This window comes from Fragaria vesca, linkage group LG6, assembly GCF_000184155.1.
Source record: "Fragaria vesca subsp. vesca linkage group LG6, FraVesHawaii_1.0, whole genome shotgun sequence".
Classification (NCBI taxonomy): domain Eukaryota; kingdom Viridiplantae; phylum Streptophyta; class Magnoliopsida; order Rosales; family Rosaceae; genus Fragaria; species Fragaria vesca.
Genome location: NC_020496.1, coordinates 34,161,690 through 34,175,665, shown reverse-complemented (window position 1 = coordinate 34,175,665; position 13,976 = coordinate 34,161,690). Strand labels below are relative to the sequence as shown.

General features: G+C 38.0%; 1 protein-coding gene across 1 annotated transcript; it reads left to right on the top strand.

Moving 5' to 3' along the window:
• The first annotated feature begins 7,626 nt into the window (after nucleotides 1-7,626).
• On the top strand, nucleotides 7,627-13,001 carry LOC101299216 (probable galactinol--sucrose galactosyltransferase 2-like). Its single transcript, XM_004304344.1, has 14 exons — nucleotides 7,627-7,800; nucleotides 8,292-8,502; nucleotides 8,606-8,838; nucleotides 9,159-9,249; nucleotides 9,354-9,402; nucleotides 9,489-9,580; nucleotides 9,682-9,789; nucleotides 10,010-10,129; nucleotides 10,632-11,184; nucleotides 11,464-11,531; nucleotides 11,630-11,764; nucleotides 11,851-12,068; nucleotides 12,248-12,336; nucleotides 12,415-13,001. The coding sequence occupies exons 2-14, from the start codon at nucleotides 8,312-8,314 to the stop codon at nucleotides 12,772-12,774; spliced, it is 2,307 nt and encodes a 768-aa protein (XP_004304392.1). The 5' UTR covers nucleotides 7,627-7,800; nucleotides 8,292-8,311; the 3' UTR covers nucleotides 12,775-13,001.
• Nucleotides 13,002-13,976: the final 975 nt, after the last annotated feature.

Here is a 13,976-nt window from a genome sequence, read left to right as displayed (position 1 = left end):
AAAACTTCAAACAAAGTCAATCTCGCCGGAAAAACTGGAAAAAAACGGACTCGCCGGTGAGGGAAAGTGGTCAGGAAGGCTGCTGGAGTCTTCTGGGGTGGAGGCGCGCGATCGCCGGCGCCGGACGGTGGAGAACGGAGGGACGTCCGCACTTTAAGCCTAGTGTGGACGTCCGCTTCTCATCTTCTCTGTATATATATATATATATGTATCTACAGTGCCGATCAGGAGCGGACGTCCGCACACCCCTTAAAGTGTGGACGTCCCTCCGTTCTCCACCGTCTTGCGTCATCCTCCACCCGAGCGGACACCAGAGGCATCCCCGATGAAGATGAAGGCCATGAAGATCGATTTGAAGGTCTGGGCAGCAACCTCCACCCAAAACTTCAGACAATATCGATCTTGGCTGCAAACTGGTATTCGGCGGACTCGGCCGACAAGAGAAAGTCATCGGGGATGCCTCTGATGTCCACTCGGATGGAGGAGCACCGTTGTCAGTGTCGGACGGTGGAGAACGAAGGAACGTCCGCACTTTAAGGGTTGTGCGGACATCCTCTCCTGATCGGCCTTATATATATATATATATCAAATAAAATTTAAGATATAGAAGCACGGTCAGAGTCATATCATGATCTTGTTGTAGATCATGTAGCAGTTCTTAAAAATTATAGCTTGATCAACAAAAACTCTAAGTTAAAGGTTTTATGATTGATAAAAAGCTAATTTATTTTAGGACTAATTTCAGTTTACCCCATCAACTTTAGGTCGATCATCATGTTACTCCTTCTTCTTTCAATTTCATCAAAAACACCCCTCAACTCCCAATTTTCATCAGCTGCGCAAGTCCAAACCTCCAATCTCTATTCAATTCTTCTGTCAAGTGATGACTTGATATCAAGAAGAAAGTCAAATTCTGAAGTTACCTTTCAGACCATTTTTTCCCCCCATATCGATACACATCTTCATTCTATCACAAACCCCTAACCTTAATGATTTGTGGGATTGAATGCAATTGGTCTATTTTTCCTTTTTTCTTTCTTCTTGATATCAAGTCATCACTTGACAGAGGAATTAGATGGAGATTGGAGGTTTGGACATGCGCGGCTGATGAAAATTGGGAGTTGAGGGGTGTTTTTGATGAAATTGAAAGAAGAAGGACTAACATGATGATCGATCTAAAGTTGACGGGGGTAAACTGAAATTAATCCTTTATTTTATCTTTGTTTTTTCATCATTGTAGCAATCAATTGTTGTTCTGTACATTTATAAACTTTTCGATCTTAAATGGTCCACAAACACCTAATTTGAGATCATTATTTTTTAAGTAATTGTTGTGAGAAGCAATCATTGTTTTTTTTAAGAGTAACAACGACAATATCTTCAAAAGTTTTCTAGATCTAGACATTAATGCATACCAAGGGATCATGTCAGAACGTTTCATTGCTCCTAGCCAACAAGAATAAATTGGAATTTAACTTCAATTAGAATCGGCGAGATTCGAACCTGTGTATAAGGTTCCACACCAAGACTTTTACCAACTCGATCACCTATAGTGATTGAGAAGCAATCATTGATGATGAGAAGAAGATGAACAATCACACGACTAAAAGACTAGCATTATTGGATTTGATTGAACCATATTAACTAGGAGAGGCGCCACATTGAAGCCAGTCTAGTCAGATTGATCCTAGTTCCTAAGCTAATAGCAGCTACCATCCAAACATGGCATTATCATCATCTTGGCTCCAGGAACACAATGCCGACCCGCATCTATAGTTTCACCGGACCGGTCCTTTTCCTCAGTAACAATTATCAAAAAGGACAAACCCCATTTGAGTATATCAATTAACTTCTTGGAGTAATTTATTTCCAGAAAATTAAGAAGGAAAGAAATTGAAATGTAGAAGTAGAAGTGAGTAGTCTTTACACGTCACTGATCTCACTAGATATTATTGTGGTAAATTATTGAATCTCAGAATTCCCAACAACCAACTGGCCGCCGGCCACCGTCGTCGTTTGCCTTTCCAGCAAAATCCTACGTGGTTTGGGCCCGATTTGCGTCGTTAAAAAGACAGACATTCGGGTTTAGTTTATGGGCCGGACCCACCAAAATCTGATCGTGATCCAGATCCGGGCCCTTTGGTCGGAGATATGCTAACGTTGATGTCATATGTGTCGAGTCACTTTTTCATGACCTGCTTTTTCTTCCTCCTATGGCATATGCTATGAAAATCATATTTGTATGTTCTTTTAACAGCATGCTTTACTTGGATCTAAATCTTGCCACAACATTTTATACCCGTCGATCAAATTTAAGGTGCAACCGTGCAACATACTCCTCTTCTCTTAGTATTGCAAAAAGAATTTAAATCTTACTCACCAATTGATTCAAAACAATAACAGTTAAATACGGAACATAAATGTCAAAGGATACAAGTTAAGAATTTAAGATTAATCGAGTGATATTCTTTCAAATTAATGATGAATCTTTCTATATTGTTATGTATGTGAAACATAATTAAATGGGATTGTTGCTGGTGTTTTACATCTTGCTTCTTGAAGCCAACTCATATAAACTCTGACTAACACAACTCATATTGATATTGCTTAAACTCACTCACAATTTTCAAGCAGAGTTAATGTGGAAATGACTGTCACGTCAACAATTTAAAAAAGTCGTTAGACCAATTAGACGGATTATTAATGAAATAGACTTGATGCAGGGAAACTAAGATGTCAGAGAGTTTTGAATGAAATTGGAATGTCAGAAAGTGAAATTAATGATCATAGATGGAGAATACATAGACTAAACATATGTACAACATCCATAAGAAGCGGAGGACCCCCTAGATGCCCGATTAGAAACGGACGTCCGCGAAACAGAAAAAGTGATGACAAAGTGTCGTCGTCTATCTTCTCACCTTGATTAGGCACCGACAGTGGTGTTGCTCTTGTCAGACGAAAACCATGTCTAGATCTTGAGCTTCTTCTTGTCGGTGGACTCGTCAACTACGAGTTTACAATTGACCTTGATGGGGCGTGAGGGCTTGTCTTCTAAACGTTTGACCTCCATCTAATGAGGTGTCAAAATAAGTTTAGCATCCCCGTGTCGTATAGTATTATATTGTTGACTTTGTTTCCAATGGAGCCTATTTTCTCGAGTTGAAATTATTAGGGGAAGATCAAAGCCGATAACTTATTCTTTTTCTTTTCTTTCTTTTGAAGGGAGTACGTCAATTCATTAAATAGTAAAAGTTACATAGAAATAGCTCATCCAAAAATGGCCACAACAAAATTGAGTCATCTGTATGAATTCCTAATTGGTCTAAAACCAAATACAATGCTTAGGAAACCTAACATGCAACTAGTACGAAATTAAACCAAGGAAACCCGATAATGATTTCCTGACGATGCGATGCTAGAAAATAGACTTGAACAAAACTAAACACTTTCCCAGCCTATTCAAAAGGGAAAAAGCCTCTACTCGGATGCACCCCTAAGAGTGCAGCCGTTGACAACCACAGAAGATGAAGCCCTAACTACAACTCTCAAACACCTGAAAGCATAGGCCGCAAAAACCAGCCTAATAATTGCCTTATTTCAAGTCCCCGGGGAGCGTCTCCTTTTCTTCTAGCCCTTACATGCATAGTCTGACACCACCGTAGCCTCACCATCAAACGAACTAGTCTGCCGCCGCTTCCCAGCTACCTCACGAGCGTCAAAACGCCACCCGCGCACCCCTAGCAACTGTGGGCTGCCCAAACCAGTAATAGGCCCAGAGCCCAATAGAGAGGCACGACTAAGGTTCAACAACGGTCAAACCTACAGTAAAATTAAGTAGGTTCTCCCGTCGAAAAACGAGAAGAGGCCGCCGCCTTCTCAAAAGCTTTTGATGCCGTATCTGGCGCCTCCTGCACCATCGACTCAGCTGACTCTATCTACTACACCGTCTGACCCACCGCCACCGTTCTAAGGGCGTTGTCACAACCGGCCTTGCCTTGATCAAAGACGCCACATGATATGCAATGCCCCTTATACTTTGCAAATGTGAAATCGAGATCAACAATGATCTCCAGCGTGGAGAAAAATCTTTGACGAGCCGGCGCACGCTGCCGCACGTCATTCATCATCCGCAAATTTTGGATTGCTTTCTTTCACTGCAACGTCGTCGGATTAGCCTCGAGAGACTAGCGTATTTCCAACGTGCTTCAAAACTTTCTCTTTGAAAAAGCCAAAAACTTAATGAATTTCCACTGGGAAAAAAACTTAATCATTATTTAGACAAAAAAACAGAATGATTACGAAATAGGAATGATATAGTGTTTTTCTGAATTTTTTAGTGCACGTAGATGCTTTCTTATCGTCTTTGAAGATTTTGACCAAAAATGACATAACGTCCTTGATGATTTGATGGGCGGACACGACTCATTAGACCTCAGGAATAATGTACGCGGTTTGATTAGAAATACAAAGCAGGCAATATTCTTATTCTGATGCACAATTGATAGTGTTAATTATTACATGTGTTCTCCTCATGAAGAAAAGTTATTACAATTGTTCTTTCATGTGCTATAAACATAGATAGCCATATACGATCTCAGAATGACTTTCTTCTCTGAGTCAACATACATTAAGTTGATGGTTAGTAAAAGTCAGAGTGAAATGAACCTTAAATGAAGTGCTTCAACTATAATGGCTGGTTCTCATGCAACGAAGAAAGCACTTCATATTCTTAGCAAAAAGAAAAAGAAACGTTCATAACTAAATAAAAAACAAAAGGAAAAATGTTCACTCTTCTTTTTGTTAATTTAATCTTCTTTTTGTTAATTTAATCCTAATTTTGAAGCTTTGTGTAAGTTGATGATGACCAAAAGAATATATTTGATGATGACGAATCTACATGGACGCTCACAAGCCTCTAATTTGCAACATCAATTGATATATAAATCTCAATTTTGGCTATGCATTAAGGTGTAGAGATTTGGGGTTTGGGCAGAAAAATGCTACGCCACTTTATTGTGATAATACGGCAACAACTGAAATTGGTCAAAATCATATTCAACATGATTGCACGAAACATATAGAGGTAGAGCGACACTTCATTAAAGAGAAGCGGGATGAAGAGATCATTATGTTTCCTTTCATTCCTACTAAATTAAGAACAATTGATAGATATTCTTACCAAGATCTTTCGAGTAAAGTCTTTTATGACTCACTTGACAAGTTAGACATCCGTGATCTATATAACCCAACTTGAGACCTGAGAGAGAGTGTTGACATGAGTCATGTCATTTTAGGGTTGTGAATATTAGATAAGGCTGTAAGTAGGCTTGAACAGCTAGTGTTCAGCTAGTGTTTTGCTAACCCTTCTACTAAGGGCAAAGAAAAAATCAGGTTATTTTGTTCTGAGTCTATTTATATGCTAGCTAAGTTGTAGATAATAGACTTATTTTAATAAGTGAGCTCGAATCGTTAGTGAGTAGTTATATCATACATTCTATTGTAAGCAACTCTTACTATTTCTTATCTATCTACACTTCAGCGAAAAAACATATAATTGCTACTCCAACCTTTATTATGTTATCAATTAAAATCAAGTGATTTGCCTTTAAAAACTTTGTTCCTTCCCTAATTAACAATTGTTGTGAATAATTTTGTTCATGTTGTTCTTAGCTAAAAAATATGGAGTTAACCAGGACCCCTAAGAGCTGGCAATCATACCTGTGATGATGCAAGATGTTAAAGCTATGGTTGATCTGAGACTTCAAACAGAGAAACTGAGGTGACCTTTCCCTATACTAACGGCCAACAGCATAACTTCGTGGCATGGTCGTAAAAAGTTGGCAACGCCGTTCAAAACAAGTTCCTGAAATTCACCGAACCTCCCCGATTGGTAAGCGAAAGCTGCCGCAGAGAGTGACTCAGAAGCCAAAATGTGGGTTGCAGTAGAATACAAAGCTTGACAATAAACTACTCTTTTCCATGATTCCATCTCTATCCCATGCATGTGCCATTTCGAAACCCCAAAAAAAATATCTCAACTATTCTATGTAGGAAATATTCTCCCTAACTCTGTCACTTTAGTTTAATAATTCACCATTCAATCATTATGTAATTCAATCATGTACATGGTGAGTATGCAGACTTTAATTATAAACTACTTAGATTGCTGATCATGCTTTATAGGTTTAACAGGTAGGATTATAGTTTTTTGGCATAATCAATTAATCAAAGACAACCCGAAACTGAGATTAATGACAGCGAAATATTTTCCACAGTCAACAATATCAAAATCTCTTAGCCATCGTACTATAACCAACACTGGCAACAATACTAGATCGAGCCAACCACCGCTTGGCCGTTCATGACATGAGCTCAATTGTTGTCCAACCAAATGCAACTATTATTTGTCCTCCTATAACTATGCTAATCTACTAAGAAATACGTAAATAAAACAAGGACAAAATTTCAATTTGGATGTCCGCCTTCCCTACTCTTACTCGTCAGTTATTGTGTCTTTCTTTCGACCGTTATACTTCTGGTATAGTATGTTTCTCTTTCTGTGAAGGTGTTATTTCGGTGTATGTTGATGTGCTAGAATATTTATAAAAATTAATTTGTACCAAAGTTACTCGTTTATTATGTATATTTTTATGTGAAGCGAACTAATTCAGCTCTCAGACCCAAAAAGTGGGGGGGGGGGGGGACAATTTTATGTCTTTTTGTTCAACTATTACTGTGTTAGTGTTGTGAACTTGATATATATTCAAGTCCTTACATAATGACGAGATTTACAAAGCAATTAATTAATTTATATGTTACATTTCCAGCGTCTTGCCTTGCAACAGACCCTCAACAACTAGAGACCTAAGAACTCCCATAATTGATCTACAAAATGAAAGAAAAATTTGTGGCAAAATACATTTGTAATGAATTTTATTTCATGTTTAACTTCACTCTCCTTGTTTTTTTGTTTTCTAATTAGAGGTTAGCTAGGATAATAGAAGTGTTCCAGTAAAGGCTAGGTCATAAAGTACCACCAGATACCACCAAATCCTCATATGCATGTATATAGACCTATTGACAACACAGATAGATTAGTTTTTATTTTTTAATAATCGATAAAAAACCATTTAGATGGTTTTTTTTAAAAGAATTTTCTTTGTTGCTAAGAATTTTCGATACTGCGATTTGTTCTTTCGAAATCCGCTTAAAATTTTTTATAATCATTATTGATTTTGTTTTTTAGTATAAACATCGGAGAACATTATTTTTAGAACTTATCTTAAGTCTCTAATCTCAGGTCCGGTCTTGGTGTGGACTCGTTATTTCTCTTTGTTCACAAATGATACAACTGAAGAAATTTATATAAACTGAAAACTAAATCACATTTCTATGATTAGAGATAAATGATTTCAAAAATTCAATAGGATAGAAAGGCAAGAAAATTATCTGTCAGAGATAGAAGGAAGCAAAAAGAAAAGAGAATGAAAAAAAACCAAAAAATCAAAACAATATCCAATCATGGAATCTAACGTGGCAAAATCTGGAAGGGTCGAGGATGGAAGTTGCTCGAAGTTTAACACGGTTAGGACTATATAAACCCCATCATCCTCTTCATTAGCAGCTCACGTCTTCTGTGTTGAACTCTCTCGACTATATACATATATATATAGCACCCCGCGTTAGATTTCAAGCGCATTCCTCTTGTGTTTGCACTTGTTTTTCTGAGTGGGTCTTCGTCTTCCACCCTTAACAGACCTCTCTCTTTCTGGAGGTTTAACAAAGCTCTGCCTTCTGGTGAGTCCTTGGTGCTTAGGAACTTACTTTAGCTAATTCCAAAAAGCTGTGATGATTTGGGTTTGGTGTTCAAATGGCCCCTAATGTTGATTAACTCATGATGTTGATTCAAAATCACTCAAGTTGTTGTTTGATTTCTTGTTAGTCAGCATCATAGTTAGTATGATTCTCTGATTTTGGCTTTTCTAGGGAAAAAAAAAAAGCTTTCAGCAAAGGCCCCAACTTTTGTGGCCCAAAACTTGATGTTGAATAAAAATCCTCAGGGATTTTCCATTTTCCCTTTTGGGTTTTGTTTCTCTCAATCAGTTCTCCAAGAATTTATTACCCAATAAACGCACCCCCTATAACAGCATGCAAACAGCAAAAGCCACCTTATTCTTAATTACCATAAAATTTTAATTGTTTGTATTGATGAAAAATGATTGATATACTCAGCATATATGATCTGAAATTCTAATCAATTATCATTTTTTATGTGGTGACTCGATCAGTATCAGAGTCTTCATCAACCATGACTGTCACTCCAAACATTTCCATTAACGATGGAAACCTGGTGGTTCACGGAAAGACCATCTTGACAGGAGTGCCGGAAAACATTGTGCTCACTCCGGGATCTGGTGTCGGCCTCGTTGCCGGGACCTTCATTGGTGCCACGGCCTCTCACAGCAAGAGCCTCCATGTCTTCCCCGTCGGTGCTCTAGAGTGAGTAATCTCATAAACATATATATTTCCAATCTTTGTAAACTTAGTGTTAAATTCATTTCCTGTGTGATGATGATTTTCATTTTCAATAATGTTCTGATAGGGGTCACCGGTTCATGTGCTTATTCCGGTTTAAGCTATGGTGGATGACTCAGAGAATGGGGTCATGTGGCAAAGAAGTTCCACTGGAGACCCAATTCATGCTTGTGGAGACCAAGGCTGATGGTGAAGGAGGTGATGACATCTACACCGTGTTCCTTCCTCTGCTGGAGGGCCAGTTCCGGTCAGCTCTCCAAGGGAACGAGAGGAATGAACTGGAGATTTGCCTTGAGAGTGGTGAGTATATTTGGCGTGCACAGTACACACCTTCCTTGAATGGCTTTCATTGCATTATATGAGGCCATGTTTTCCCGTTAATCAGTCCCATCCCGCCTGCCAATGATGAAGAAGATTAAAAACATCTGATGAGATGTGGGGTGGAGCTGTCATTAATGCGATCACAGTTTGGGCTGGAGAAACCACCCATAATCACACTAGCTATCATTCAAATGAGTCCAAATAGAGTTTATAGGATTTGGGAAGCAAAAAAACAGAACACAGATCGAGTTCGAAAGTACCGAAACGACTTGTTTCTTTTTGTGGTATGTGATTTGCAGGAGATTCTGATGTTCAGACCAATCAAGGTCTTTGCCTTGTTTACGTGCATGCTGGAACTAATCCATTTGAAGTCATCACCCAGGCTGTAAAGTAAGTCTTCCGTTTTTGTTTTTTTTCCTCTGTAAATCTGCTATTGTGATTTTGATTAGGATTATGTATATGTTTTTTAATTTTGTCATAAATTCATCAAACAGGGCTGTAGAAAAACATATGCAGACCTTTGTCCACCGTGAGAAGAAGAAGGTAAGTTTCGTTCATGTAATCAGTGTCCTGCACAGTGCTGGTGTTGTCTGAATGCATCTCATATCTGTACTGTTTGTTTTGTGTAGTTGCCTTCTTTCCTTGACTGGTTTGGCTGGTGTACTTGGGATGCCTTCTATACCGATGTCACAGCTGAGGGTGTTGAGGAGGGTCTGAAGAGGTAATCAGAATGATATTATAAAATGAACTTACTATTTTCTTGATGTTCAATTGACATTCACGCTTTCTAATCACTGTGTTCATGTTATGGAATACTTGCAGCTTGAATGAGGGAGGGACACCTCCACGATTTCTAATCGTGGATGATGGTTGGCAACAAATTGAAAGTAAACCCAAGGACAGTAATGTTGTAGTACAAGAAGGAGCACAGTAAGGGCTGATATCTCTTCCTTATGTTGGATGAGTTGTCTTTTCTCCTTCATCAAATTTGATAGCCTTAAAATGTCTCAGAGCACATGATTGGCATAAGTCAGAAGGATCTCGTTTTGCTACCTTCTTGGCAAGCACATATGTTATCCTTTTAGTACTGTGTCGTTTGCTCTCATTTCTTAAGAGAGTTGGTTAGTGATTGTGTGCTTGTTATTTGCAGGTTTGCAAGTAGGCTTACAGGAATAAAGGAGAACGAAAAATTCCAAAAGAATGGTCACAGTGAGCAAGTCTCAGGCCTGAAGCATGTTGTTGATCAAGCAAAACAGCATCATAATGTGAAGTAAGTGGTCTTAGTTGATTGTTACTTTCTATCTGTTTTTACTATCCCAAGTGGTTCTATCTTATTAGACTAGTGATGAGTAATGAATTACTGCCAATTATTCTTATGTTGTTTCGTGTGTTTACTTTCTTATTAAGGTATTTGTATAAAATCCATGAACTCTTGGCCTTCAGAATTGTTGTTCAGAATTAAGATGGTCAGATGTAAGTACAAACATATTAGGAAGTATTTAGACATAATTTTGATGATGTACAGTAGAGGATCAAATCATATATTGGATGGGGATTTTGTTTCTTAGATGAAGTGACTGTTTAGTTTCGATAACGTTATAGTTTTTAACCCAAAGTAAATGATTGCATGTTTTAGAATCCTAGAGTATGGACTCTGCTGGACATTTGCTGATGTTTCTTCCATTTGAAATTATGAAAAAAAAGATTGTTTTAGGAACTAGCACTGTTACTAATCATTTTGTTTTTTGTTTTTTTGTTAATCTCTACCACAGGTTTGTATATGTATGGCATGCCTTAGTGGGTTACTGGGGTGGAGTGAAACCAGCTGCTTCTGGCATGGAGCATTATGACACTTTTTTGGCATATCCAGTCTCATCTCCTGGTGTGATGGGAAACCAACCTGACATAGTTATGGACAGCTTATCTGTTCACGGTCTTGGTTTAGTGCACCCGAAGAAAGTTTTCAATTTCTACAATGAGCTTCATGCGTACTTGGCTTCCTGTGGAGTGGATGGAGTTAAGGTTGATGTACAAAACATCATTGAGACTCTTGGGTCTGGTCATGGTGGCAGAGTTTCTCTTACCCGAAGCTATCACCAGGCACTTGAGGCTTCGGTTGCTCGGAACTTTCCTGACAACGGATGCATTTCTTGCATGTGTCATAACACTGATGGGCTATACAGTTCCAAGCAGACTGCTGTTGTGAGAGCCTCTGATGACTTCTACCCACGAGATCCTGCTTCTCACACGATTCATATATCTTCTGTGGCTTATAACACCCTTTTCCTTGGAGAGTTTATGCAACCAGACTGGGATATGTTTCATGTAAGTAAAATGAACATTTCATGTTGTATTTTGGTTATTCATTGTGCTTCAGTATGGTTTGGTTTTACTGGATTTTGATGTATGGAATGTTTGTGAAAATCCGTTTCCTCAGTCCCTAAAGTTAGTTTGGGTTGTTGTACATGCTCAGTAATTTTACACATGCTCAATAACCTTGCACTTGTTTTATGATGGTATAAAATAGTTTACCTTGCGACTTTTATCGCATTACATTTGGTTCGTTTGTATGTGTTACGGATCAAAGAACGTTTGATTTTGCAGAGTTTACATCCAGCAGCGGATTATCATGGTGCAGCTCGTTCTATTGGTGGGTGTGCAATTTATGTCAGGTAAACTATGAACCAGCTAAACTTTGTATTCCTATTTGTGGATATGCAATCTAAGTCGCGCAAGAATTTTAATGCATATCATGGGGATTGATTTACAGTGATAAACCTGGAAACCACAATTTTGATCTTCTGAGGAAGCTGGTCTTGCCTGATGGATCTGTCCTCCGTGCCAAATTACCTGGTAGGCCAACACGTGATAGTCTCTTTGCTGACCCAGCAAGAGATGGAACCAGGTTTGTTTAGCTAACTCTCTCTGCTTTTCAATTTATGTGCGTCATCCAAAAATGCAAGCAGGTCTGATGTTGATAATTGTTTGCAGCTTGCTCAAGATATGGAATGTGAACAAGTGCTCTGGTGTTGTTGGTGTTTTCAACTGTCAAGGAGCTGGTTGGTGCAAGGTTGAAAAAAAGACACGCATCCATGATACATCTCCTGGTACCCTCACTGGTTCTGTTCGTGCCATTGATGTTGATGTTCTTGCCCAAATTGCTGGTGATGATTGGAGTGGAGAAACAGTAGTTTACGCCCATAAGTCAGGTACAAAAACATTTATATTGTGATTAGTTTGAACGAAGAACAATTTTTCAGGGCCATGGATGTTTCTCTAGTAGCATTTGAGTAAGATACTGAATACAACTCGCATTTTATCTAATTTTGTACTCAATAGGATATGTATCTTTAGCTTTCTAACAATATGAAATGGTTCCCAATATCAGGAGAGGTGTTTCGTTTACCAAAAGATGTTTCAGTGCCAGTGACTCTTAAAGTTCTAGAATATGAGCTCTTCCACTTCTGTCCTCTCAAGGTTAGTAGAGTCCTAATTAAATTTCATCGTAAAATTGTCAATAATAGAAGGGTAATAATATGGTTGTCTATGTTTTAGGAAGTCATGCCCAACATCTCATTTGCACCAATAGGCCTGCTGGACATGTTCAACTCCAGTGGTGCTGTGGAGGAGGTTGTAATCCATCTGGCCTCTGACAAGAAATCAGAGCTTTTTGATGAAGTTCCTTCAGAGTTTACCACTTCTCTTGCTGAGAATCGATCTTCAACTGCAACAATTGCCATTAAAACCCGAGGATGTGGAAGGTTTGGAGCTTACTCTTCTCAGCTTCCACTGAAGTGTACCATTGATAAAGCTGAGACAGAGTTTGAATATGACTCTGCAACTGGATTACTGACTGTTACCATTCCTATCCAGACAGAAGAGATGTACAAATGGCTAGTAGAAATCCATGTTTAAGTACTGTGCTATAAAGAATCTAGTTCCTAGGAGGCCATGGTTTTCATGGATCACTGATGGTTGTGGAGGTTACGTATTTGGAGAATGAATGATGTGGTCAGTTTGTAAAATAGAGGAGAGACCTGCAGGGGAATAAGTAGAGTAACCATTGTTCTGATTTATCTTAGAATAAAAGTTGCCATGTTGCCATTTTCTTACATAAATCTAGGTTCTGGACAGTATTGTGGAGAAGGGGCAAGGATGCTCTCGCTGTGTGTGTCTGTTTTTTTTTTTATTTTTTATTTTTTCACCAGTAAGAACCACGTATTGAACAAACATGTTAAGTTTGAACAAACATGTTAAGTCGAAAGATCTTATAAGGATTAAAATATCTGTATCGACATATCTATCAGTATTTTTTTATCGGGGATATTGGGGAAAAAATATCAGAAATTTGGAAATAATTTTTTTCTAAAATATTTAATTTATTTGATTTACTTATAAATTGTATAAATATCAACTTCATTTATATTTAGAAAGAGACTCCAAGTGGTTGAAAAGATGTACGGTGGTTCATAAAAATATAGTATTCAGACCAAAACATATAATCCTACAAATTATACTATTGAATATGATAGTCGTATATCTTTTTAGAGCCGTCAACTGTTCCTCTTAAATCTCTTTTTAAATAGGGTGGTGCTAGAGGGTCTTAACGAGACCTGAGATTTATGGCCTTAATCCTAGTTGGAATGTCACCTTAGACACTTCATCAATTTTAAAAATCATGCCAAATTATTCATGAGTTAAGAGACAATTTCAACCCTAACAATTAATGGTTGATATGAACTAATATGGAATATTTTTTTTAATAATGATCTAGTTAGTAAACATGCCAAATGAAGCCTTTATACCATAAATTTATTAATATCGTAAATTTATTAAAATTTCTTTTCTATCTTTGTGAATCTAAATCTAGTTCTTGTTTTAAGATATTCTGTATATTTCTAGATATTTTTTACTGTGTGCCTTGGCCTTATGCCAATAGGATATGTAATTAGACTAGATCTATGTATTCATATCCTTACCATATTGGTATTGTGTAATTCCCTATATAAAGGACTCTTATCAATGAATAAGATGATGATTCTCTTGCTATCTTTTTGTCTCTACACTTTATCATTCATCACGTTATCATGCCTTGGCCGCCGCCGCCGCCGCCGCAG

Coding starts and splice junctions, on each gene's coding strand:
- LOC101299216 (XM_004304344.1), top strand. CDS start 8,312: ATGACTGTCACTCCAAACATTTCCATTAACGATGGAAACCTGGTGGTT. Junction 10,130..10,631: donor AAACAGCATCATAATGTGAA/GTAAGTGGTCTT, acceptor TCTCTACCACAG/GTTTGTATATGTATGGCATG. Junction 12,069..12,247: donor AGTTTACGCCCATAAGTCAG/GTACAAAAACAT, acceptor TCCCAATATCAG/GAGAGGTGTTTCGTTTACCA.